The 23,139-nt window shown below is 45.2% G+C and overlaps 1 protein-coding gene and 1 long non-coding RNA gene across 2 annotated transcripts in view; one reads left to right on the top strand and one right to left on the bottom strand.

Annotated features, from left to right (window-relative positions):
- Nucleotides 1-15,259, bottom strand: part of ITGB1 (integrin subunit beta 1) — an 89,800-nt gene extending 74,541 nt beyond the window's left edge. Inside the window, exon 1 of the mRNA XM_045007911.1 lies at nucleotides 15,097-15,259. Coding sequence (XP_044863846.1) covers nucleotides 15,097-15,105 — 9 coding nt within the window. The 5' untranslated portion in view covers nucleotides 15,106-15,259. The remainder of the gene's footprint in view (nucleotides 1-15,096) is intronic.
- A 153-nt stretch (nucleotides 15,260-15,412) lies between these two features.
- Nucleotides 15,413-22,332, top strand: LOC123365217. The gene is made up of 3 exons (XR_006577482.1): nucleotides 15,413-15,523; nucleotides 15,647-15,699; nucleotides 22,285-22,332. It is a non-coding gene; the product is annotated as an uncharacterized LOC123365217 (long non-coding RNA).
- The last annotated feature ends 807 nt before the right edge of the window (nucleotides 22,333-23,139 follow it).

Consider the following 23,139-nt stretch of genomic DNA (forward strand, 5'->3'; position numbering starts at 1 on the left):
GCATGACTATTATGATCTGTTAATCACTTTGTTTACTTCTGTGTATAAACATTGATGCTCACCCCTAATAAACTTGCCACACTCCTCCAAAGCTTGGCTCTTAAGCTAAGGATGGTGTGAGCCCGTTGATCAACGAATTGTTGTCTGGTCTCTGACAGATTTCTGAGCCCTATACCAACTCCGCACAAACTCGGGTGCTGGAGAGGTGAGTAGGACTTGCTTTTTACCTAACAATACTATTAACTCTATTACATTTCTCCGTTGACAAGCTCTGGGTTTCTGTGTTCTAAACAATCAAAATCTGAATGTATCAACATTTAAAACTGAATTTTAGGTTCTTTAGATGTAAGTGAACAAAGAAAAAGATGAATATTTTCCCTAGCCTATGCAGTTCAAAAGCATGGCAAGCAGAGGTCACCAGTTATATCTAATTAAAATGCTAGTGATACAAATTCATTTACTATTTTACTTGTGGGTTATGCCTAATCTCAACTGCAGCATCTGCATCCTTTGCTGCAAAAACTGCTTTGGAACGTCACAAATGCAAAGTCCTTGCTATCCTAGAACTCAGATGACTTATCCAACCACTATATTAGAGAGAAAACAAGAGAAAGAAGCTCACTTCTGTTATCATCTTCCTCCTGCGTGTCCCATCTTGTGTTATTCTGCAGTCTCCTTGAGGCTGGGATTATTACAAGAATAATGTCAGTCCTTATGTGACACATGGCTAGAAAGGGTTAAACATCCTGCAAAATAAATAACCCACAGAAGACATGTGGGGCGATAATGTTTGTGTTTGTGTGTATTTACATATGTATGAGTAGGGTCTACAATGTAATCAACAGTCTCTGTCTGTGCTGTATTCTGATATCATTTAAATGAATTGTAAACACGGCTCGGTATTCATCTCTCTTTGAAACGTACTGTGAATGGTGGAGGAAAAAGCAAATGGCCTTATGTTAATTCGTATAGATAAGTACAGGTGATGGACCTCCTTCTGAGTCATCTTAATTACCTTTTGTTCCTTGAGGAAATCCCAACTTGTCAAAGAGGACATGAAATTGTATAAAAGATCCTTGGGTCCTGATTCTGTCATCTCATATCTGCTTAGGCTTCATCAGGGGAAGTTTGAGTCGCAAGACGGACGTCCCAGTTATGCTGGTATGCCCTGAATATGATATTTGGACATTGGACTATGATCTATTAACTATTTCTGAAAGAACTCTTTGCAACTACAAAGCTCACCATCTATGCTATGAATCTGAACTTCAATGAATTGGACCCATGTCTGTATGTATATTGATCTTTTAACCATACTCTCTCTCTCTTTTGTTTTTTAATAAATTTTATTTTAGTTAATAAGAATTGGCTGTAGAATGTATTTGGGTAACATCTGGAATATTCAATAACCTGGGAGGTAATGTGTCCGATCCTTTGGGATTGGTAGAATCTTTTCTTTTATATGGTGAAATAAGATTTTCAGAAATCATCATATTTGACGTGGGTACCTAAATAGATGCCCGAGGCTGGATCATTTTAAGGGAACTGTGTTGTTTGGTCTTCTAAGTAACCAGTAAGGTAACAAAGAAGCTGTTTCATGCTGTCTTGGTAAATCTAAGTATTGGAATATACACCAGCTTTTTAGGATTTGGCCACCCCATTCTTTGCAGTTCACCCTAATTGAGTGACCACAGCTGGACCCCCTCTGACACCGGTCACAGTGGCGTAGTTGTGGTTGGATACACATTACCACAGGTTAATTGGGGTTTTGGATCAGAACCACACACTTGTCAAAATTTAATTTTGATATTGCAGAGTTTAAGGGTTAAAAATCAGTTACAGTGAGTGACCCATGATCAAGATCCTGACACCAAAAACCTGGAAGAATTGTGCTCACAGAGGGGGTTGTCTTTTAAGAAAAAGGCCCAAGAGTAGGAACTGAAAAATCTGTTAATTGTCAGCGATAAGGAAGCAGACCTAGCGAAAATGCTTGCAGTAAGAAACCAGCAGCTAGAACAAGAGCAAAAAATAGCTGATAAGGAAGGAGAATTTGCTGAAAGAGAATGCCTGTGTTTTGAACATGAACAAAGAATGGCATATATTCAACTGCAAAATATATTCTATTTTTGCCTAGAAGCTAAGGCAAAAGTGGACAGACTTAAGCTCCAACTCAAGAGAATAAAGGAAGAGGAACTGTATCTTCCTGAAAAACTAGCTCCACTCAACAACAGAGATGAGGATAGAATCTATCCAGTTTGTAAAGATGTTGGTATGTTGTTTGACTCTAAGCAGTTATCTGTGTGTAACCAAATTTACCCCAACACTGCCACCTTTTATGTAAATGCTTTTACTGTGAGCTCGGCTGACGGTAACCCCATAACTTGTGCAGAGAATGTAAAAGTCAATGGTAAAAGCTGTTTAGGGCAAATTACAGCTTCTAATATCACTCTTGTTAAAGCAGATCTTGTCAGAGAGGAAGATTATTTACTAAATCAGAGTGTGAATATTATAATCCTCTGTGAGTTTACTGCAAGTGTGCTTTTAGCCAGAATCCATCTTGAATGGAATGGCGTTAAACAAAGTTATAGCTGGGGTAAGGAAGTTGCTGCCTAAGGATCTTTTGATTGGGGATGATGTTAAAGCTTTGTTCAGTCAGGTTGACATAAATCAATCAGTCACAGGAAAGAAATAATCCTGAACCTGTGTCTATTACGAGCAAGGATTTGCCTATGAAGGTCTATTTAAGTGGCCCAGGAATGGTAAATTTAAGTCTTAGTTGCAATTTGACACTATAACTTTCTGGAGACTCTTATGTTGGGTATTTAACACTTTAAGTCCAGGCTGTAGAGGCCTTGTTAGCCTGCAAGACACATATTCCATCTTAACATTTCCACTTCAGCTGGATAGAAGATAAAAATCCGACATAGTAATTTATGCTTTTCTAGTAGCATACATGAATGCCCTTTGTCCCAATATAAAATAATCCTATTACGTTGTCCAGCCTCCACTCCTCCCATTAGGAGGTTATTTTAGTTTTGTGTACCTTACAGGCTGAATTTATCCACACACAATATTTAGTTCAGCATATAAATATAGTTCTTACACAGCTGGTCACAACTGGTGCTCATGACTCAGTTCTGCCCTTGAAATATACCTTGTTCTTCACAAGGGCAAGCTATCTATCCTACCTTCATTGTAAAGAAATAGCAAGGAAAAAGTATGTATTTTTATTTTTAAAAACTGTAGAAGCTTAAGCAAACCAGGTTTATTAGCTACTTGCTTCTTACAAAAAGGTCTAGAAACATTTCACTGCATATTACCATAGTGACATTTTGAAGGAAGCTATCAGTTGGCAGATGACAGAGTAACCCAACATTTAAATAGAAATCTTGTTTTACATAGCAACATTCACCTTTCAGTGACTGGCACAAACACATGATCATGTAACCTCTTCTCTTTTTTTAGATATAATGTTCCAGATTTTAACTGACTTACATTTAACCATAATTTTAGGTACAACCCAAATCCCCAGATTAAATCAATGGGGTTCTGCAGTAGTTAACAAAAACTCCTCTTTAATTATAGTGCAGGGGTCAGCAACCTTTCAGAAGTGGTGTGCCGAGTTTTCATTTATTCGCTCTAATTTAAGGTTTCGAATGCCAGTAATACATTTTAATGTTTTAACAAGGTCTCTTTCTAAAAGTCTATAATATATAACTAAACTATTGTTGTATGTAAAGTAAATAAGGTTTTTAAAATGTTTAAGAAGCTTCATTTAAAATTAAAATAAAATACAGAGCCCCCCGGACTGGTGGCCAGGATCCGGGCAGTGCGAGTGCCACTGAAAATCAGCTCGCATGCTGCCTTCGGCACACGATCAATAGGTTGCCTACCCCTGTTCTAGTGGATGTTCACTGTTGTTTCTTCTGCTACAAGACAACCTTGAAACAATGAAACATCCCATTTTAGTGGGAATACCTACAGCAGGGGTTCTCACAACAATTTTTGATGGCCTCAGAATGTGGCCACCAACTCTTGCTGGTGGCTGCTTCGACAATTTTTCCTAAAATACTTAATTAACTTTAGGAAAAACAAATACATATGCACATATACATGTCCGATCATAGTAATTTATTTATGAGGGGGTGTTTTTGAAGATTCAATAACAACAACATACAGTTGTCTCTATTCTTTACTGGACTAAACAGAATGGAAACACAAATAAGGTGCTTTGCATGTTGTTGTCTTTTTTGTTGTTGTTTCTTTTGTTTTTTGATTGTTGGGGTTTTTTTTAAGACTTGCTAGCTAGTAAATCTGCTTCTGTGAAAAGTGATACACCTCTACCTCGATATAACACGAATTCGGATATAACGTGGTAAAGCAGTGCTCCGGGGGAGGGGGGGGAAGGGAGGCTGCGCACTCCGGTGGATCAAAGCAAGTTCCATATAACGCAGGTTCACCTATAACGCGGTAAGATTTTTTGGCTCCCGAGGACAGCGTTATATTGAGGTAGAGGTGTATTTGTATGTTTGTTAATATCACTTTTCACAGCAAAGACTTGTTAGCTAGCTGGGAGGCAGTGAAAAGTGATATTAACAAACATGCAAGTTATCATTTTTCACAGCAGACTTACTTAGCCCTGGCAAACGGGGGACAAATTAAGCCTTGGATGGAGAGGTGGGTAGGGAGGCGGTGGGGGCCAGGAGTGACGGAGTGAATGGGTGAGGGGCCAGGAGCAGCAGCGGGGACCAGGTGCAATAAGGGTGGGGGAGGGGGAGGCTGAAGTACATTGGCCAGGGGACAGAGCTGCCACTGTGCAGCCAAAGCCAGATCCCAAAGCCCCACGGTCAGAGCCCACTGCCATGTGGCCAGAGCCTGCCGCCTGCCACAGCCCCACCGCCCCTGGGAAGGTGGGGAACTGTCCTCCAATGTTTGTGGCTCAAGAGGGAGGGCAGGGCCCAACATCATCTTGCTGCCCCCTCCAGCCCACAATCACTGCCCAGGAGGCTTTGGCAGCAAGAAAAGCCCCTAGCAGCCACATGCGGCCACAGTGCATGCATTTGAGAAACACTGGCCTAGAGAGACTTAAAGGCCACACACTTACTTTAAAATATATCTTCACAATCTTAATTTGCAAGTTTAAGCACCTCTACTTCACAGAATTTGCAGAATGAAACAGCAACAAGGGTGATTCTATGGATAAGTGTTTTTTAGTTGTTTCCCAGCAATGGCACAGCCAAGCTGAAGTAGATTTTCATTATATATGGCAGTGAATTGCCTGAAGCCTGTCTACAGCAAAGCTAGCACAGTGCTTTAGGCATGTTTGCACAGCATCTAGGCACTGATCCTGACTGGGGATCCAGGCACTATGTAATAAACAAATCCCATTCTCAATGTCCTTCAACAGAATTTAACCACTGTCATTAACAAACTACTCTTGGTTGTTTGCCAGACTGAGTTTAACTGAGGTTGGACAAAGGTTCAACATGCCATCTAGCTCAAGGTAGAGACGGAACAGAATACAAGGCTGAAATTATTTATTCCCAGTTCCTTTTCAGGCTCCCAATTAATTGTTCAAAGGCTAAAGTTAGATATTTATTTCCCAGATTTCAACTGCAAACTTAATCATTCATTATTCTAAAATGATTTAGAATTGCATTTGCAGGAAACACTGAGACGATTCACACACACCACTGGGTAAATGCTCGGCAATTTGAGCATTAAGTAACAAAAAGCTCTCAGACCACCCCATCCCCAATGTATACATATAACCTTAAAATTCTGGCTAGCAAATGACATTCTGCTTCCTGATCTCAGTTACGTTGGTTGTAGGGCCCCATGAGCTAATGTCTCACATGCACCAGTTACCTATTCACAGTGAAAATTAGTTCCATGGTGGAGGATAGCTGTCTGGTTGTAAGTGTCAGAACACTTACACTCTAGATTCCTACAAATATGTAATCCCACAGTTCCAGTATAAATATTTGTGAAAGTACAACCTGATCTGACAGAAAACCAACTTTAACCTTTGAAAAAGTTATTTATTTGCACTATGGCAACACCCAAAGGCCCAGATCAAGATTGGGGCTCCCCAATATGCTAGGTGCTTTACAAAACTTAAAATGACAGTCACTCTCCAAGAGGTGGTCTTACCTAATCTGAAACAAGATGTAACAAGTAACTTTTACCTTGCCACCCCCCTACTTGTGCCCAACCCCACCTGGGACCGGGCTGCAGCTCCACGAGGGCATACAGACAGGAGTAAGAGGACTGGCAGCCGGGGCGTGCGGCTAACAGCAAGGGCACTGGGCCAGCAGCTGGGGTCAGCAGCCGGAGCCAGGAATGGAGCTGGGTAGCATTCCCTTCTACCTCCCATGGGGGCTGGCCCAGACCCCAGGTGTGCCCACCCAGGGTGGCACACTCCACAGTTTGGGGATCTCAGGGTTAGAGCATAGTTTTAAGGTCTCTTTTGTGAACTGGAGCATTTTTTAAAACTCAGGTTGGCTCCATCTATGCTAGCCAGCCAAGCAGTTAGAACTGGATTTAGCCACAACTAAATTTTAACCATAAGATGGAGGTTCCTCAGTTGAACCTGTGTAGATAGGACATTAAATGACCAAGTGGGCACAATAGCCTTTGCAATTAAAAACTGCTTCAAGACAGACAGCTGTAACAGCAAATTCCAAAATACATGCATACTCAAACAATTAGGGCCTTCCTTACATTGGAAATTAAGTCAATTCTAATTGTTATACTAACAGTGCATGTCCCCTAGTGCTAGGAAAGTAAGTGCTAATGTAAGCCATTTTACCTCTAACTACACTAGCTCCAAGCAGCCTCAGTCATAAACATGCCAGTGGTTGATCTACACAAATAATCACTAATGCTAGAGCAAGGATGGAAATATTCTGCAAAAACTGCTAGAATCAGAGCCCAAGACACTAAGTAAGCCAAGATGGCTTGTTTTTGGTTTGTTTTCTGAAAAGCTATGCAAGCAATTGCACCCAAAGATGCAAATTCACAACCTGCCCACCACATCCTTTGATAAGAGAAAAAACTCTCTGCATTGGCATTGCTATGTTTGTGAAGCCTACTGCTTTAAGATACAATTTAAACAATTTGCATCAAATAACCTGCATAGTGTGTTCTTCAGAAAAAGAAAACTCGTCATTTCCGTTTTTTTGGTTTGTTTTTTTTACTCTGATCAGTGATTTCCCCACCCAAGAAAAAGTAACACTGACATCCTTGTTTTCCACACAGTGGTAGACTTGCCTTTGTGCAATTCAATTACAGTAACTCACTTAAAGTCATCCTAGTTAACATTATTACATTGCTGATCAGTTAGAGAACATGCTCGTTTACAGTTGCGCAATGCTCCCTTATAATGTTGTTTGGCAGCTGCCTGCTTTGTCCACTGCTTACAGAAAGAGCAGCCCATTGGAGCTAGCTGGTGGGGGCTTGGAACCAGCTGATGGAAGCTGCCCCATCAGCTCCCCACTCCCTTAAGTTCCCTGTGCGGCAGCCACCCAGCAGGCTATCACTTACTGGGCAGTTCAGCTATCCCTCCCCCCACTGCCATGTGATGCTCCTGCCTTCTGCCTTGGAGCTGCTCCCTGGAGCCTCCTGATTGCTGTGCAGGGGTGAGGGGTGCTGTCTGACTGTCCCCCTCTCTCCCCCACTCCTTTGCCCCATCTCCACAGAGCAGAGGACATGACAGGGCTCAGGAGGGAGCTTGCTGGCAGCAGCTGTTGTCTCAACTTGGTGATCTACTTAAAAAGGCAGCGTACTTAGAGTGGGGTCAGAGTACTTAAAGGGACAATGAACGTCTCTCTCTCTGCCATGCACTCTCGCCTACCTCCATTCGTGCTGCCTTGTAGAGTGTGAGGCTACATTAACAACGTGTTAACCCTTGAGGGCTCAGCCACGTGCTAGTTCATCATTTAGCAGCAAGGCATTCCCTGGGAAATATCCCACCCTCTGACTCCACCACCTCAACCCAGCTTCACTATCATCATTGCTGTGTACAATATTAAATTGTTTAAAACTTATACTGTGTATATCTATATATAAAATATAGTCTTTTGTCTGGCAACCTACTCACCCCCCCCACATTAATTCTTATGGGGAAATTGGACTTGCTTAACATCGTTTTGCTTAAAAGTAGCATTTTTCAGGAACATAACTACAACATTAAGTGAGGAGTTACTGTAGTGTATTCTGAATCATGTGGAGGCTATTTTTAAAATAATTAGACACTAGCTCCACAACTGTTTAGTAAAATCAATGGGCAAGTATTTTAAAATGCTGTGCTTAAGATGTTCTGTTTGCGCTGACATTTTGCATATGCACATAAGTTGCCTCCTTACACAATAACGAGACATGGTTAGATATTTAGCATATCTTTAATGAACCAAGACTAAATTCCCCCCTCAAGCATGCAGCTCATGCACTACTTGCCTATCATGACTAATGGAGTTGATCTAACATGCATCATACAACATTTAACTCGGGACCAGGACAACCCTGAACCAACTGCAGGAATAAAGTACCTCAGTTAACACCAAATGAAACCTGTATAAAACTAGACTTTGCAAATATTGTTCAATCCCTCTTCTGTTCAAATTTTTAACAGGACTGTGTTCATATAGTAAGGACTTCAGAGAAGATGACTGATCTAGCCAAAAGATAAGCTCAAAATTATGAGTAACTTGCTGCAGGTTGAAAAGAAAACAAAAAATAGCAAAACACGCAAAAAAGTCTTCTCTATTCTTTGGGCGTCAAATAATCTGTCTCTACCTACTGCTTTACCCTAATTTAATCTCGTACAGACTAGTTATCATCCCAGCAGTCTCCTTCTTAGCCTTACCCTTACATCAATGAAAGAATACTTGTGTTCCAACTCATCATACCACTGTCCATTGGGCACTTCAGCCATCCCACCATCATGAGATTCTTGAAAGGTCTGGTTAATGCATCAGTTCAGAGAACCTGTCCTTATGTGGAATCTCAGTTTACTGCTGGCAAAGTATGCAGATACACCACCTTTTGATCCTTTTGGAGCGTGCTCTTTATCTCCCACTACTAAACATCACATTCTTAAGTCTTCCCGGAAGAGTTAACTCAAGCTGCTACCCAAATGTTGACCCTAACCCCACTTCCTGTCCACACACCAAACCCTTTCACTTGAGTTCGGTAGTGCTTTAAACCTGGGCTAGCTGGCCTGACTGAATGTAGGCTAGAGCTCGCTTTTACTCAGGCTGGTATTGTGCTCATTTTGCAGTGAGGATGCAGGCTAAACAACTCAAGTACTGACAATCCTCCATTGCCTTCTCACTAATCCCAGCTTCCTCCTCAACCCTTGGTGTGTCCAGATGGACAGGCGAGATCTCCCACAACACACTGGGAAACAATCAGAGTGGTTCGGCTTACTGCAGCACAAAAGGCACACATGCGCAAGTGCAGCACCAGTGATGGCACAGTAACTCTAGTATGGCTTTGCTCACACCCAGGTGCCAATCACCAGGCTAACTGTGCAGTGAAGATTGACTCAGACATGGATTTAGTTCCCTGCTTGGGTCTGCTACTAGCTTTCTGTATGATTTTTGGCAAGTTGAGTCCCCACTCTGTGCCTCAGTTTCCTTTTCCGTAAAATGGGGATAAAGATACTGACCACCTTTGTAAAGTGATTTGAGATCTACTGATGAGACACACTATATAATAGCTAAGTTTTCAAATTTTGATAGGACTAAGAATTTAGGGTCACAGTTTAGGTGAGGTGCTTTCCAACAGCTACAAAAAATTCAAGGAGGGGTATTAATTCCACTCAGGGTCTGTTTAAATGAATTATGCACTGAAACATGTTACGCTTTAGGTGGGATGTCAGTACCTGAGGGTCTTGAAATTCACTCTACTAGAGCTAAGATGGCACTAATGGCTTTTCTTTAATGCCTCTACCAAGAAATCTATGGGGCTGTTACCTAAAGTTCTTTAACACAAAGGTAGCACTACTCTCCCTTGATCTGCATATAGTTCTGTTTGCTTTGGAGAACCATCCTGCATCCCTTATTTAATTAAACACCAGTCCATCTTTCTACTTACAGATAAATTAGCACAAGCTTGACAGTGGCTCTGAGGCACATCTTGCAAGAGGAAATATGCAGAGGCAATACTTGAAGAGCCATCGTTTCTATAAGTAAACTTTCTATCAGATGGTAATTATAAGAAATTTATGAGCAAATGTATGACTGGAACGGTATGACAGGATTACTTGTGACAGTGGGGAGCAAGACTCAGCAGCCCTAGGGTGCACTTCCAGTCTATGTCTTATATTCCTAAAAGATTTTGCTTCAGGGTTTCAGCTGGCTACCTGTGGGATCAGGAGGGGATGTTTTCTACCCACAGCTTATTTTGTTTTGTTTAGTTTTTTATCTCCTTCCTCTGAAGCATCAGGGATGGTCACGGCTGGAGATGGGACACTGGGCCGGATGGCTAGCATGTCTGGCTCTACAAGACAGGATTCTGGAAGTCCCAAGCTAGCAGGAAAAACGGGCTCAGAGGTAATTTCGGCACATCAGGTGACAGTCCCAAGGGGGTCTCTGTGATTGAACCCATCACAGATAGCTAAGTAGTTGTGCAATATTCTATAGAAAAACGATATAAATAACCTGTCTCTCTAATGGTCCTTCAGTTCCTTTCATTTGAAGGTTCTAGTGCAAGAAACTATCAGTGCCAAGACCAGACTACATTCCTGTAGACATTCCACTTTCTGCCACACTGGTTCAAGTGTGATTTTCTCCTGCTGCCATGTGGATAAGAATGTGTTTGTAAATTGAAAACTGGCTAACCTATCAAATGAGTAATGATAAATAGGAGGGAGACCCATCTATCTAATGGGAGGAACTGTTCCTGTTTATGTACCAGTTTTGCAATGTTTTGGGCTGCTTATACAAACCAAACTCTCACAGAGCAAACATTTAACAGCCCACTTAATGGGCTTTCTGGTGCAACTACACCTGAAAATGTCAATTCTAGATGATATGTTACCATAAAGATATTGACAGCTACATAGCTGAGAAGAACAAGAACAAGTCTGATCATGGTGCTAGAAAGACTGATTTATTAGGAAAGATTTAAGAACTAAGTATGTACCACATAGCTTTTACTAAGCCAGGACATAGAGAAAGGGAGACATAACTGTTTACAAATATGTTTATACTGAAGAGTGTTCATACTAAGTGTAATACAGGAATTATTTAGTGTAGTAAAGAGGAGTAAAACTAAGAGAAAAGGAATAAAACTGGGAACAAGACGACTTATTCTGAATATCGGGAAAAGCTTCCAGAGATTGAGGTATATTCAACTGCGGGATCATTTCCCAAGTCAAGTCACTAAAGCTCAATAAAGCGGGGCATTTAAAACTAGACTGAACAAAAACCTCAGGGAACAATCATTCCCTGAGATACCTGAAGATGCATAAATACTTCAGATAATAACTTGCAGCCCTTTTCAACTGGATCTCAAAGCCTTTTACAAAGGTGGGTACAAATTAACATTTTTACAGATTAGGTTAATGATGCAAAGGCAGAGCGACTTGCCCAGAATCACACAGCAAAACTATGACAGTCAGGAAAAGTTACTGAACTGGAGTATTTTGTACAGTTCTGGGTGCCACATTTCAGAAAAGATGTGGACAAATTGGAGAAAGGCCAGAGAAGAGCAAAGAACATCATTAAAGGCCTAGAAAACATGACCCCTGGGAGAAGATTGAAAAAATTGGGTTTGTTTAGTCTGGAGAAAAGAAAACTGAGGGGGACATGATAATAGTTTTCAAGTACATAAAAGGTTGTTACAAGGAGGAGGGAGAAAAATTGTTCTCCTTAACCTCTGAGGATAGGCTAAGAAGCAATGGGCTTTAATTGCAGCAAGAGCGGTTTAGGTTGGACATTAGGAAAAACCTCCTGTCAGGATGGTTAAGCACTGAAATGAATTGCCTAGGGAGGTGGTGGAATCTCCATCTTTGGAGATTTTTAAGAGCAGGTTACACAAACACCTGTCAGGGATGGTCTAGATAATACTGACTCCTGCAGTGAGTGCAGGGGACTGGACTACATGACCTCTCAAGATCCCTTCCAATCCTACGATTCTATAATTCTATGAAAATAATCCAATTCTTCTAACTACCAGTCGAATGCTCAATCCATTAGTCCAGAGCTCCAGTACTGAAATGCTGACAAACCTTAAAGGTGTTTTCTAGCTCTAGATTTTATTAAGACAGGATTCCGGTCTCCATAGCTGTCAATCTTGCACTTCTCAATATATTTAATTTCAAAAATTTTAAAGGACTAAAGGCATGTGTACACTTGCCATTTAAAGCAGAAACCATGGGAGCATCTACACTTGCAAATGAGTTTTTGCGGTGAAACTCAGAAGTTTCATCGAAAAAAGAAAACCACCTCCATGAGAGGCAAACAGCTCTTACCGGTGATGCTTTTACAGCAACGTGCAAGTGAAGACACGTTCTTCCTATTTACAGAGCTTTTAGCGTCCGCAGGATATCCCACAGTGCCTAGGTGACCACTCTGGCCAGCAGCTCTGCTGCTCTGATGCCAGGTAAGCAGACATCCACCCTCCCCCCCCCCCCAAAACCCAGAGAACTTTGAAATGCCCCTTCCTGTTTTCTTGGCAAGTGCTCACTTATCATCTGGCCAGGTGACAATGCCTGCTCCACAGAGCAAAGGATCCCCAGCTTGGAGCAATGCTGAGCTACTGGAGCTGATAAGTGTTTGGGGAGAGGAGGCAGTGCAGGGACCCAGGATTTCCCGCCAACCCCCACCCCCCCCCTTTCCCACAAGACCTATCATCAAAATGGAGAGAGCTTCACTGTGGGATTAGCTGCCCTCAGTGCACTGCTCTCATCTGCCACAATGGAAGTGCTGCAAATGGAAACACTCTGATAGCTGTGGAATTGAGTACACAAAGCAGCGCTTTTCTTTCACCGATTCACTATCACTGGTGAAACTGCCAGTGCAAAAACTCTGTTAACTTTAGACTATGTCTACATTTGCAATGTGTCATCCTTAACTCACCTGGTCTTGCCCATCTACTGCTAGTTGCTCACTGTTTTCACAGGCTTTACAGGCGGCTCTAGGCAGGCTTGTACAATGCTACTTAACCATTTGCCTGAGGTAACTAATTTTAGTGTGTGACAGGAGAGTGAATCATCAGTTTTATCATCAGTAGGGAAGATGTACAGACTATGTCTTTGCTACCATGTATTCATGATTTTCAAAGGCTTATTTAAATTTAGATATTTCTGAATTTATTTGGTAGTGGCATTAGTCAAAGTACTTAAGGAAAATCAAAAAATCCCAAACCTCAATCCTTCTCAAGTTTTCTCTGGTTTTTTTTTTTGACAGAGAATAATTTCCTCTTGAATTTCTAATGCATCAAAACCAGAGATGGCCTGGACCTATTTGTTTTCCAGTAAAGCCCTACTCACACCAACACATACGCTGTTGCTCAATTTTAAGCACATGAGCAGTCCAGCTCACCTAATGAATGCGCTTAAGTACTGGCATGAGCAGGGCCTTACTGGCATTCTAAGGACAGATACAGTAGATAAAACAAATGATTCTGATTTTATTTTACAATTTTTTAATGACCACGGGGTGGATTTTTTGTTAGACATTTCCCACCAAATTAGTCCAAATTTTGACATAATATATAGTAGCTCTACAGTGACTGAGGAAAAAAATCCCCCCTCCCCTTATTTTCCCCAAGGACCAGGCCATACTGAGGAAATAATTCATATTTTAAAGACTATATTGCTTTCATACAGCTGCAGCTAGAGTATTTTTCCAAAAAGCATGTAATCTGTTGAATACATGCTGAGACCTAGCATTCATTCCCTGCTCTCCTTCAGACTGCAACAAGTTTATGTGGCAGTTATAAAATCCTGAAAAACACACACTTATGAGAGAAACAACAACAAATCCTGAACTATCAAGCAGTCAGAATGTCACATCATCACACAAAATCACAACGTATTAAATCAGATTTAAATGTTACACAAGCTTGCTTTCATTGATGTACTTCAATACACGCAAAGAAATCAGGTCACATTTAAAAAAAAAGTGATAGGGAACCTCCCAGATCTGCAAAGTCCTAAACGGAGTCACTGTATGATCTTACTACTGTAGCTCTGTCTGTCTGTCCTTACTTCCTCCCTCCCTCCTTCCTTGTTGTCTGCCGCCTCCGTGTCTAAAACCTTTTCGGGGCGTGGGGAAGGGCCTTCTCTTTTTAGTAGTTCCTCTACGGCACCTTACCAACACGGCTGCTAGTATCCAAGTGAGTTAAGAAGTTAGCTAGTACTGCTCGGCTGAACGAGGATTAATACTGCACATTCACAAAGCGCCTCTAGACTCCCACCGCATTTCACAAATGCCACAGAAAAGCAGCCCCTCTGGGGTGCGTACAGGACCCTCCCCAAGGCAGGGAGCGGAGCAGATGAGGGTCGCTCCCATCCTTCAGGGAGGCAGTGGGATAAAGCCCCCACCCTGTGGAAAGTGCCACGGGGTATTTGGCGGCCGCTCGGCACGGGCAGGCCCTTGGGCCGAGCCCCCACAGCGTTGAATGGCTGGGCGGCAGGCGGACAAAGGGCCGGGGCATTTCACTGTCTGGCTTTAGGGCCGGGAGCCCGGGCCACGCTGACACTAACCGGGGCCCGCGAGGGGCAGCCCCGCCCCGGCCTGCACTGGGCCGGGGAGCCAGCGCTGGCACTGCCCTGAGGCGGCCGGGACTGGCTCCCTGCCCTGCGCGCCGCCCGCGCCCCGGGGCGGACAGAGCCAGCACAGCCGGGCAGCGCCCCACGCTTTAGCCCCCGGGGACGCAGCGGCCGGTGCCCTGCCCCGTCCCGCTCGGCATGGGGGGGTGGCCAGCCCCGTCCCTCCCAGGCAGCGGGTCACGCAGTCTGTGCCCCGAGCCTCGCCGCGGGGCCCGGAGCTCGGGCTCCCGGCACAACGGGCCCGTGTTGGGCCGCGGATCAAACGGGCGGAAACCCGCAGCAGCAGCAGCGAGCGCGGCCCCACAGCCCCGTACCTTGGCCATGGCTCCGCGGGAGAAGGCGGCGGCAGAGGCGCGCTCGGAGCCCGGCTGGCTCAGGTCTGTCCCCGCGGGGCGCGGCGCGGCGCGGCGCAGCGGGAGCCCCTGGCGCTGTCCCCTGGGTGTCTCTGCCCGGCGCCGCTCCCTCCGCCGTGCTGCTCGCTGGGAGCCCGTGTCCGGCCGCAGGGGGGTGGGAATTGGGTCGGGGCCCAGCCGCCGCTCCTCCTCCGCCTCCGGAAGCGCATTCCTTCCCGCTCCCGCTAGGCCCGGCCCCTGGGCGGGGGAGCAGCCTGGCGGCGGCTCCTCGTGGGCACTGGACCCGGGAGCTGGGAATAGGGCCCTGGCCCGACCGACTCACCTACCCCTAGGGACACCCTCCATGATACTGTAGCGCCAGGGCAAGCGACACAGGCGCTGCCCAAGTGTAAGAGACTCGCGCTCCCCGTCCCAGGCTGCAGCAGTGTGTCTTGCTGACATTCCTGCTTTTAATTACAAGCCTGGCGGGTTTGGGTGGTGGGTTTTTATTTGTTTGTTTGTTTATTTATAGGCCCCGCCACCTGGTTTCAAGTGATTGTCTGAGACTCTCAGCTACAAGGAAAAGTAAGTGTCCAGCCTTCCTGGTTGTAGACTAGGGTTGCCAGGTGTCTGGTTTTTGACTGGAACACCCGGTGGAAAAGGGACCCTGGCAGCTCTGGTCAGACCACTAAAAGTCCAGTTGGCTGCAGCGGGGCTAAGGCAGGCTCCATCCCCAGCTCCATGCAGAATGGGAACCGCAGAGCCAGCGCTTGGAGCAGCACCTGCAGGTGGGGCAGCATGTGGAGCCTCCTGGGCGTCACTCTGCCTAGGAGCTGGACATGCCACTGCTTCTCCGGAGCTGCACGGACTTCCTCCATCCCCAGGAAATGGCAGGGCAGCGCTGGTGCAGCTGCTATTTAAGGGGCTGCCTGAGGTCAGTGCCTCCTGGAGCCTCCGTAAACTGCACCAGCTAGAGCTGCCCAGAGCCTGCATCCTGAACCCCCTCCTGCACCAGCTTTGAACCCCCCTCCTACAGCCAAGCTCCCTCCCAGAGCCCACACCTCTGCCCCAGCCCTGAGCTCCCTCCTGCACTCCGAATCCCTCGGCCCTAGCCTGGAGACCCATCCTGCACCCCAAACCTCCATCCCTGGCCCCACCCCGGAGCCCCCTCCAAACCCCTCAGCCCAGAGCCCTCTCCTGCACCCCAAACCCCTCAGCCCCTACCCCACTCCAGAGCCCTCAGCTGGAGACTAATCTCCTGCCCCCCAATCTCCAGCCCCAACCCGGAGCCCCCTCCCACACCATGAACCGCCCATTTCTGGTCCCACCCCGGAGCCTGCACCCCCAGCCCAGAGCCCACACGCCCTCCTGCCCCCAGCCCACACCCTACTCCTGCACCCCTAACCCCCTCCCATAACCCCAGCCCCAAGCACCCTCCTGCTCTTCCTAGCTGCCACCTCAGCTAAGTGGCCCTGCACTCCACAAGTGTCTGGTGGCTGCTTGGGGAGGAGGGGTCAGGTGGAGATGCTCCGAATTTGCAGCTCCTTTCCCTGGTAGTCCCTACCCGGGAGCCTCCACTTCAGCCCCTCTCAGGTATGTCTACACTGCAATTAAATGCCCTGCTGCCCTGGCTTAGCAGACTGGGCCTGTAACATTACTGTATAGACATTTTACCATAGTGTTTAAAATCTCTCCCTGGTGAGGTGAAGGGTATTTGAATCACACATTCCATCTTCCACATTCAAACTGTTGGAGCTCCTGCCCTTCTCCTGGTGCCTGCTTGCACAGGTGCTGACTTTCCAAAGTGCCTGGGGGTGCTCAACCCTCAGCTTTGCCCGAGGCCCCACCCCCACTCCACCCCTTCTCCTAAGGCATCACCCATGCCCTGCCTCTTTCCACCCCTCTCCGCCTCTTTCTACCCAGTTCTGCCCTCCCCCGAGCACACTGCGTCCTCGCTCCTCTCCCCAGCCTCTTGCCCACCATGAAACAGCTGATTATGGCGGGAGGGAGAGGGAGGTGCTGATCTGTTGGACCTGCCAGCGGGCGGGAGGCACTGGCGGGGTGAGGGGTAGCTGATGAGGGGCTTCCAGTGGGTGCTCAGCACACGCCATTTTTTCCCCATGGTTGCTCCAGCCCTAGAGCACTTGTGGAGTCGGCACCTATGCCTGCTTTGGCCTTGCAGTAAAAGTGAGCAAGGGTGGGGGAGAGCGAGCGATGGAGGAAGTAGGGATGGAGTGAGCAGGGGGCAGGGCAAGGGTGTTTGGTTTTCAGCAATTAGAAAGTTGGCATCCCTATGAGAGAAGTTTGAAAATGTGACCTGACTGCACACTAAGGCTCAAAACTCAGAAAATAAATGTAAAGAACACAAAATATATTGATCTCATGATTTTTAGGGCCTAACACATGATTTTTTGAATACCTAGAGTTGGCATTATTGCTGTTAGTACAGTCTCCCTAGGCTTCACATTGTCCTTGGAGTTCTATCCTATAGCTATTTGTCATCATTGTTTATCCCTGATCTGGTGGGGGTGCTCTCTCTGTATTCTCTCAACTTTCTCCCAAAGTTGTCAAACACCATTTTCTCTGAAGTCTCTTTCCTTTCTTATAAAGTTGGGCAGTTTTTCTTTTTTGCTTTTTCATTACATCTTAGTATATCTTTATCATTACATCTTAGTATATAATTTGAGGAACTGTCTTTCCACACTTCCTTATAATTGCAGTACAAAATGTTTATCTCAGTCTCTCCCTTGCAACGTTAATTTCAGTCACTAGTCAGAATTTGGACTGTGCTTTGTGTCTTCCAGTTTCCACCTCTAATTTAAAGTCACAAATTATGTATTTGATGAGTCTCACCTCTTTAGGCAATATGATACGGGGAGCACCCAACATCCTGGGACACATTGTCCCAAAGTCCTGAAGCAGCAGTAGATAGTTGGTTGCTGCTGGTTTCTGACTCATCACCATTTTTAAGCCCAATAATCTGGCTTTAAAGAAGAACAGCAAAGGGGAAAAATAAAATGTATTTGTGCCTTTACCTTAGACCAATCCTTTATGATTTATAAAGATTGCCTTAAAGATTTTCCACAAGTGAACTTTATTTTGAAGAGACAAGGTGGGTGAGTTAATATCTTTTAGTGGATCATCATCAGCTGTTGGTGAGAGACAAGCTTTCAAGATTATACATAGCTCTTTCTTCAGGTCTGAGAAATGTACCCAGGCTTGGGGCTTGTCTACACAGGCAATTTACAGCGCTGCAACTTTCTGGCTCGGGTGTGAAAAAACACACCCCTGAGTGCAGCAAGTTTCAGCGCTATAAAGCGCCAGTGTAAACAGTGCACCAGCACTGGGAGCTATGCCCCTTGTGGAGGTGGGTTTTTTTAGAGTGCTGGGAGAGAGCACTGCGCTTTAGCATTGCCAGTGTAGACTGGCCATCAGAGTGTCCAGCTAAATGCAAGGTGGAACAGATTGTTTAGCATAAGTAGTTATTACACATTCAAGGGACCATTCCAGGTGAAGTGACCCATTAACACCTCTCCAGTCATGGGAGGAGGGGGAAGGAAAAAAAGTTGGGGGGGAGGGGTTTAAGTGGAATATAGATTGTTGCAATAAGCCATAAATCTAGTGTCTGTATTCAGTGCATGATTTTCAATATCTAGCAAAATTATGAATGTAAGCTCCTGGGTTTGTCATTTCAAGGTGTTGTGCAGATTTCTTTTCAGGATGAGGACTGAGAGGACTAAGATGGGAGTCTTAAGGAACTGACAGATTGAATCAGCAACATAGCTTTAAAAAACAAGCAGGCAAACTCCACATATGTATTGATTCCTTACATCTCAATAAAGCTCTATAATGTTGTTATCCTTTACCAACAATTGAACAGACACTGCAATGACTTAATAAAAAGCAAAGGTCTTTTCTGGTTTAGGTGTTCTAGATGGGTCCTTGCAGCTAAAACTTGATGCAGAAAGCACTTAATTGGCTACCTTCTGGACTCCTAGCAGATGTAGGTGGCTGTGAATGCTATTTGGCATTTCTATTTGGTTGAGAGGTTTGAGGAAGCTGAGGCAATTGCGGATAACATCTTAGGGCTTGATTACACTACCGCTTAAGTCAATGTAAGTTACCTCGCTCACAGGTGTGAAAAAGCCACCACCTGAGTAATGTAAGTTACATCAACCGTGCTATGTTGGCGGGAGATGCTCTCCCACTGACATAGCTTCTGCCTCTCGTTGAGTAATTATGCCAACGGGAGAGCACTCTACTGTTAGCCTACAGCATCTTCACCAGATGCGCTACAGCGGCCCAGCTGCATTGGTGCAGTTGCGCTGATGTAGCACGGTAGTGTAGACTAGCCCTTAGTCTAAGGCCTAGTCTACGCTGCCACTTACAGTGCTGAAACTTTCTTCGCTCGGGATGTGAAAAAACACACCCCTGAGCAATGCAAGTTTCAGCACTGTAAAGTGGCAGTGTAGATAGTGCTACAGTGCTGGGAGCCGTATTCCCAGTGCTGGGAGCTATTCCCCTTGTGGAGGTGGTTTTATTACAGCGCTGGGAGAGCTCTCTCCCAGTGCTGGAGCTGCGACTAAACAGCCATGACAGCGCTTTAACGTCAGCTGTGTAGACATACCCTTAGTCTGGTTGTGTAGACTCTCTCGAAGAGGCTAATGCTGTTCTCAGTCATAGCCTGGTTATGCCGCTCAACACAGCATGCCAAGTGAATCTAAAACTGAGTAAGGGTATGGCTACACTTATGGTTTGCAGCACTGGTAGTTTGCAGCGCTGGTCATCCAGCTGTGCAGGGCCAGCGCTGGTGTGTGGCCACACTCACAGCTACCAGCGCTGGTGTGTGGCCCCATTTGCAGTATTTGCAGCGCTGTTGGGAGTGATGCATTATGGGCAGCTATCCCAGCGTTCAAGTGGCCACAACGTGCTTTTCAAAAGAGGGGGGGTGGAGTGGGGTCTAGTGTGACAGGGAGCGGGGGGAAAGAGAGAGGGGATTTTTGGAGCCAACACTGTGTGTTTAGCTTCCTGCATTGAAAAATCAGAACATGTTTCCGACCCCTTAGTCGTAACTCTTAATTGCAAACAGCCTGCAGCCAACACGACTCCCCGCTGTTTCACTCCCTCCCTGCTTGCCTCTCATTTGATTGTTTACAGCCAGGTACAGATGATCACAGCAAACAGGAGCTCTGTTTGTTTTTTAAATAAGCAACGGAGCTACGGAGCTCGTTCATAACAAAACAAAGAGAGGCTGCATAACAAAACAAAGAGAGTAATTTATAAAAGCATTCTGGGATACACCTTATACCCTGGAGGCCAATCACAGCACTGGTGTGTGGCCACACTTGATGACCAGCGCTGCAGCACCAGCGCTGGAATCCTTATTCCCCATGCTGAGTGAGGTGTACGGCCAGCGCTGCAGCCAGGGAGTTGCAGCGCTGGAAGTGCCCTGCAGGTGTGGCCACTTACTAATTGCAGCGCTGGTGGAGGCTTTCCAGCGCTGCAACTCGCCAGTGTAGCCATACCCTAAGAAAAAAGACACTGCGCCTATCAGCTTTGTATATTGGACACCTTCTAACAGTAGAGGGTTTACAACTAGACTGTGAGAAGGTTAAAGTAATTTTGAGCATGTCCTGTCCACAAAATGTGTAAGACATCGAGTTTGGGGGGGAGGGGAGGGATTTGTAAATTAACTGTCCAGGTTTTGCACAGCTCTACTTTTCACTAGTACAAGGAGGTGAATGATTGACATGGGATAGATTTAAATGGCAGGCTGCAACTTTATTAAATATACCTTGGGGAGTGGCACTACATTGTCCATCCCCAGCTCTCATGTACCAGGCATTTAATTAGTTCTAATGCAGTTTACAGGGCTTTGGCCATGTATGAAACCACAGACTAGGTTCAGTTGTGCAACCTTTTCCCCTGACAGAGGCCAGAAGACTGATTGGGGGAAACCTCACTCTGCAAAAACTTCAAGCTCCCCCCACATAAGCACAAAGTCCACCTGCACAGGGGTCTCATTTACCTCTGGGAGCTGGCCCATTTAGCCTTTACCCACACTGATGAGTCAGTAACTGTAACAGCATTATATGAACCTCAAATCCGAGTGTTTCTAACCCAGCTGTGCTTCCAGGAGGCTGTGAGGAAGGCAAGAAAACCCACTGGACTGCATGCCTATGGTGGATTGTGAGAGGAGTAGCCAGAAATGGGTTGGGTTGGGGAGAAGAGGTTGAAAACTGAATAGACCGGGGTATGTGTGTTAGAATTGATGCCTTTCATTGGGCTACTAATTTTTAGTCAGGCTAATATGTTTTTACAGGAATTTTGCACTATTTGGTGTTAGAAATCTTAATAAAGGGTTATTTAAAATAAACAATTTGGTACCATGTTATAAGGTAAATAGCATGATTAAAGTTTACTTATAACATTATACACATAAGAACATAAGAATGGCCATACTAGGTCAGATCAAAGGTCCATTTAGCCCAGTATCCTGTCTTCTGACAAAAAGAACAGGAGTACTTGTGGCACCTAAGGGTACGTCTATACTTACCGTCCGGGTCGGCGGCTAGCGTTCGACTTCTCGGAGTTCGATATATCGCGTCTAATCTAGACTCCGAACGCGCTCCCGTCGACTCCGGAACTCCACCACCGCGAACGGCGGTGGCGGAGTCGACGGGGGAGCCGCGGACTTCGATCCCGCGGCGTCTGGACGGGTGAGTACTTTGAACTAAGGTAGTTCGAGTTCAGCTACGCTATTTGCGTACCTTAGTTCGACCCCGCCCCTTAGTGTAGACCAGGCCTTAGAGACTAACAAATTTATTTCAGCATGAGCTTTCGTGAGCTACAGCTCACTTCTTCGGATGCATAGAATGGAACACACAGACAGGAGATATTTATACATTCAGAGAACATGAAAAGGTGGAAGTATGCATGCCAACAGGAAGAGTCTAATCAATTGAGATGAGCTATCATCAGCAGGAGGAAAAAAAAAACCTTTTGAAATGATAATTAAGATGACCCATAGAAGGTGTGAGGAGAACTTAACATAGGGAAATAACTATGTTATCATCATTTTTAACTATGTTAAATATCATTTCAAAAGTTTTGTTTTTTTTTCTTTTTCTTTCTCCTGCTGATGTACTCCTTTTCTTTTTGCGGATACAGACTACCATGGCTGCTACTCTGAAACCTGTCTTCTGACAGTGGCCAATGCCAGGTGCTTCAGAGGGAATGAGCAGAACAGGTAATCATCAAGTAATCCAACCCCTGGCGCCCATTCCCAGCTTCTATCAAAATTTCACAAGAAGTGTAATGAGTTCAATAAAGTACTACTGAATTCAATTAAAATAGTCCTCCTGCCCTGTCTTTTCATTGGTATTTTTAATTGGAGTAATTGGTAATCATGCCTTGCATTTTGTGTCAGTTCTTTGTAATATACCATGTATACTTGTTCATAAGCCGAATATTTTTGATAAAAAAGTGACGCATCAAAGAGCGGGGGTTGGCTTATAAATGGGTCTACACCCAAATTTGATGATTTTAAACTCTATGGAATCATTGAATCGAATATCTAATACATTGTCGTTTTGTTTACCTGGAGCGTCTGCAGGCCTGGAGCCCTTCAGCTCCGTGTAGCCGCAGTTCGCCGTTCCCAGCCAATGGGAGCTATGGGAAGTGGCATGCCACTTCCTACAGCTCCCCTTGGCTGGGAGCCAAGCTGAGGGGCTCCAGGCCTGCAGACACTCCAGGTAAACAAAACGTCCTGCCAGTGGCTTACCCTGACAGGCTGGGAGCCAAAGTTTGCCGACCCATTTATTGATGTCAGTACTGCAGCTTTTTAAAGTTGCAAAGGCTTTGTTTAGTGAACTAGATTGGCTTGAAATGGACCTCATAAGTCTCGAGCCAATATGAAAATATAACATGCAGAATCAATGGACTCTCTAATAAAATTGAAATAGCCTGTTATCCCTACAGACATGCCAATCTACAGGGCTGCTTTGAAATAAACAAAGAACAATA

Source organism: Mauremys mutica, chromosome 2 (genome assembly GCF_020497125.1).
Source record: "Mauremys mutica isolate MM-2020 ecotype Southern chromosome 2, ASM2049712v1, whole genome shotgun sequence".
Classification (NCBI taxonomy): Eukaryota; Metazoa; Chordata; order Testudines; family Geoemydidae; genus Mauremys; species Mauremys mutica.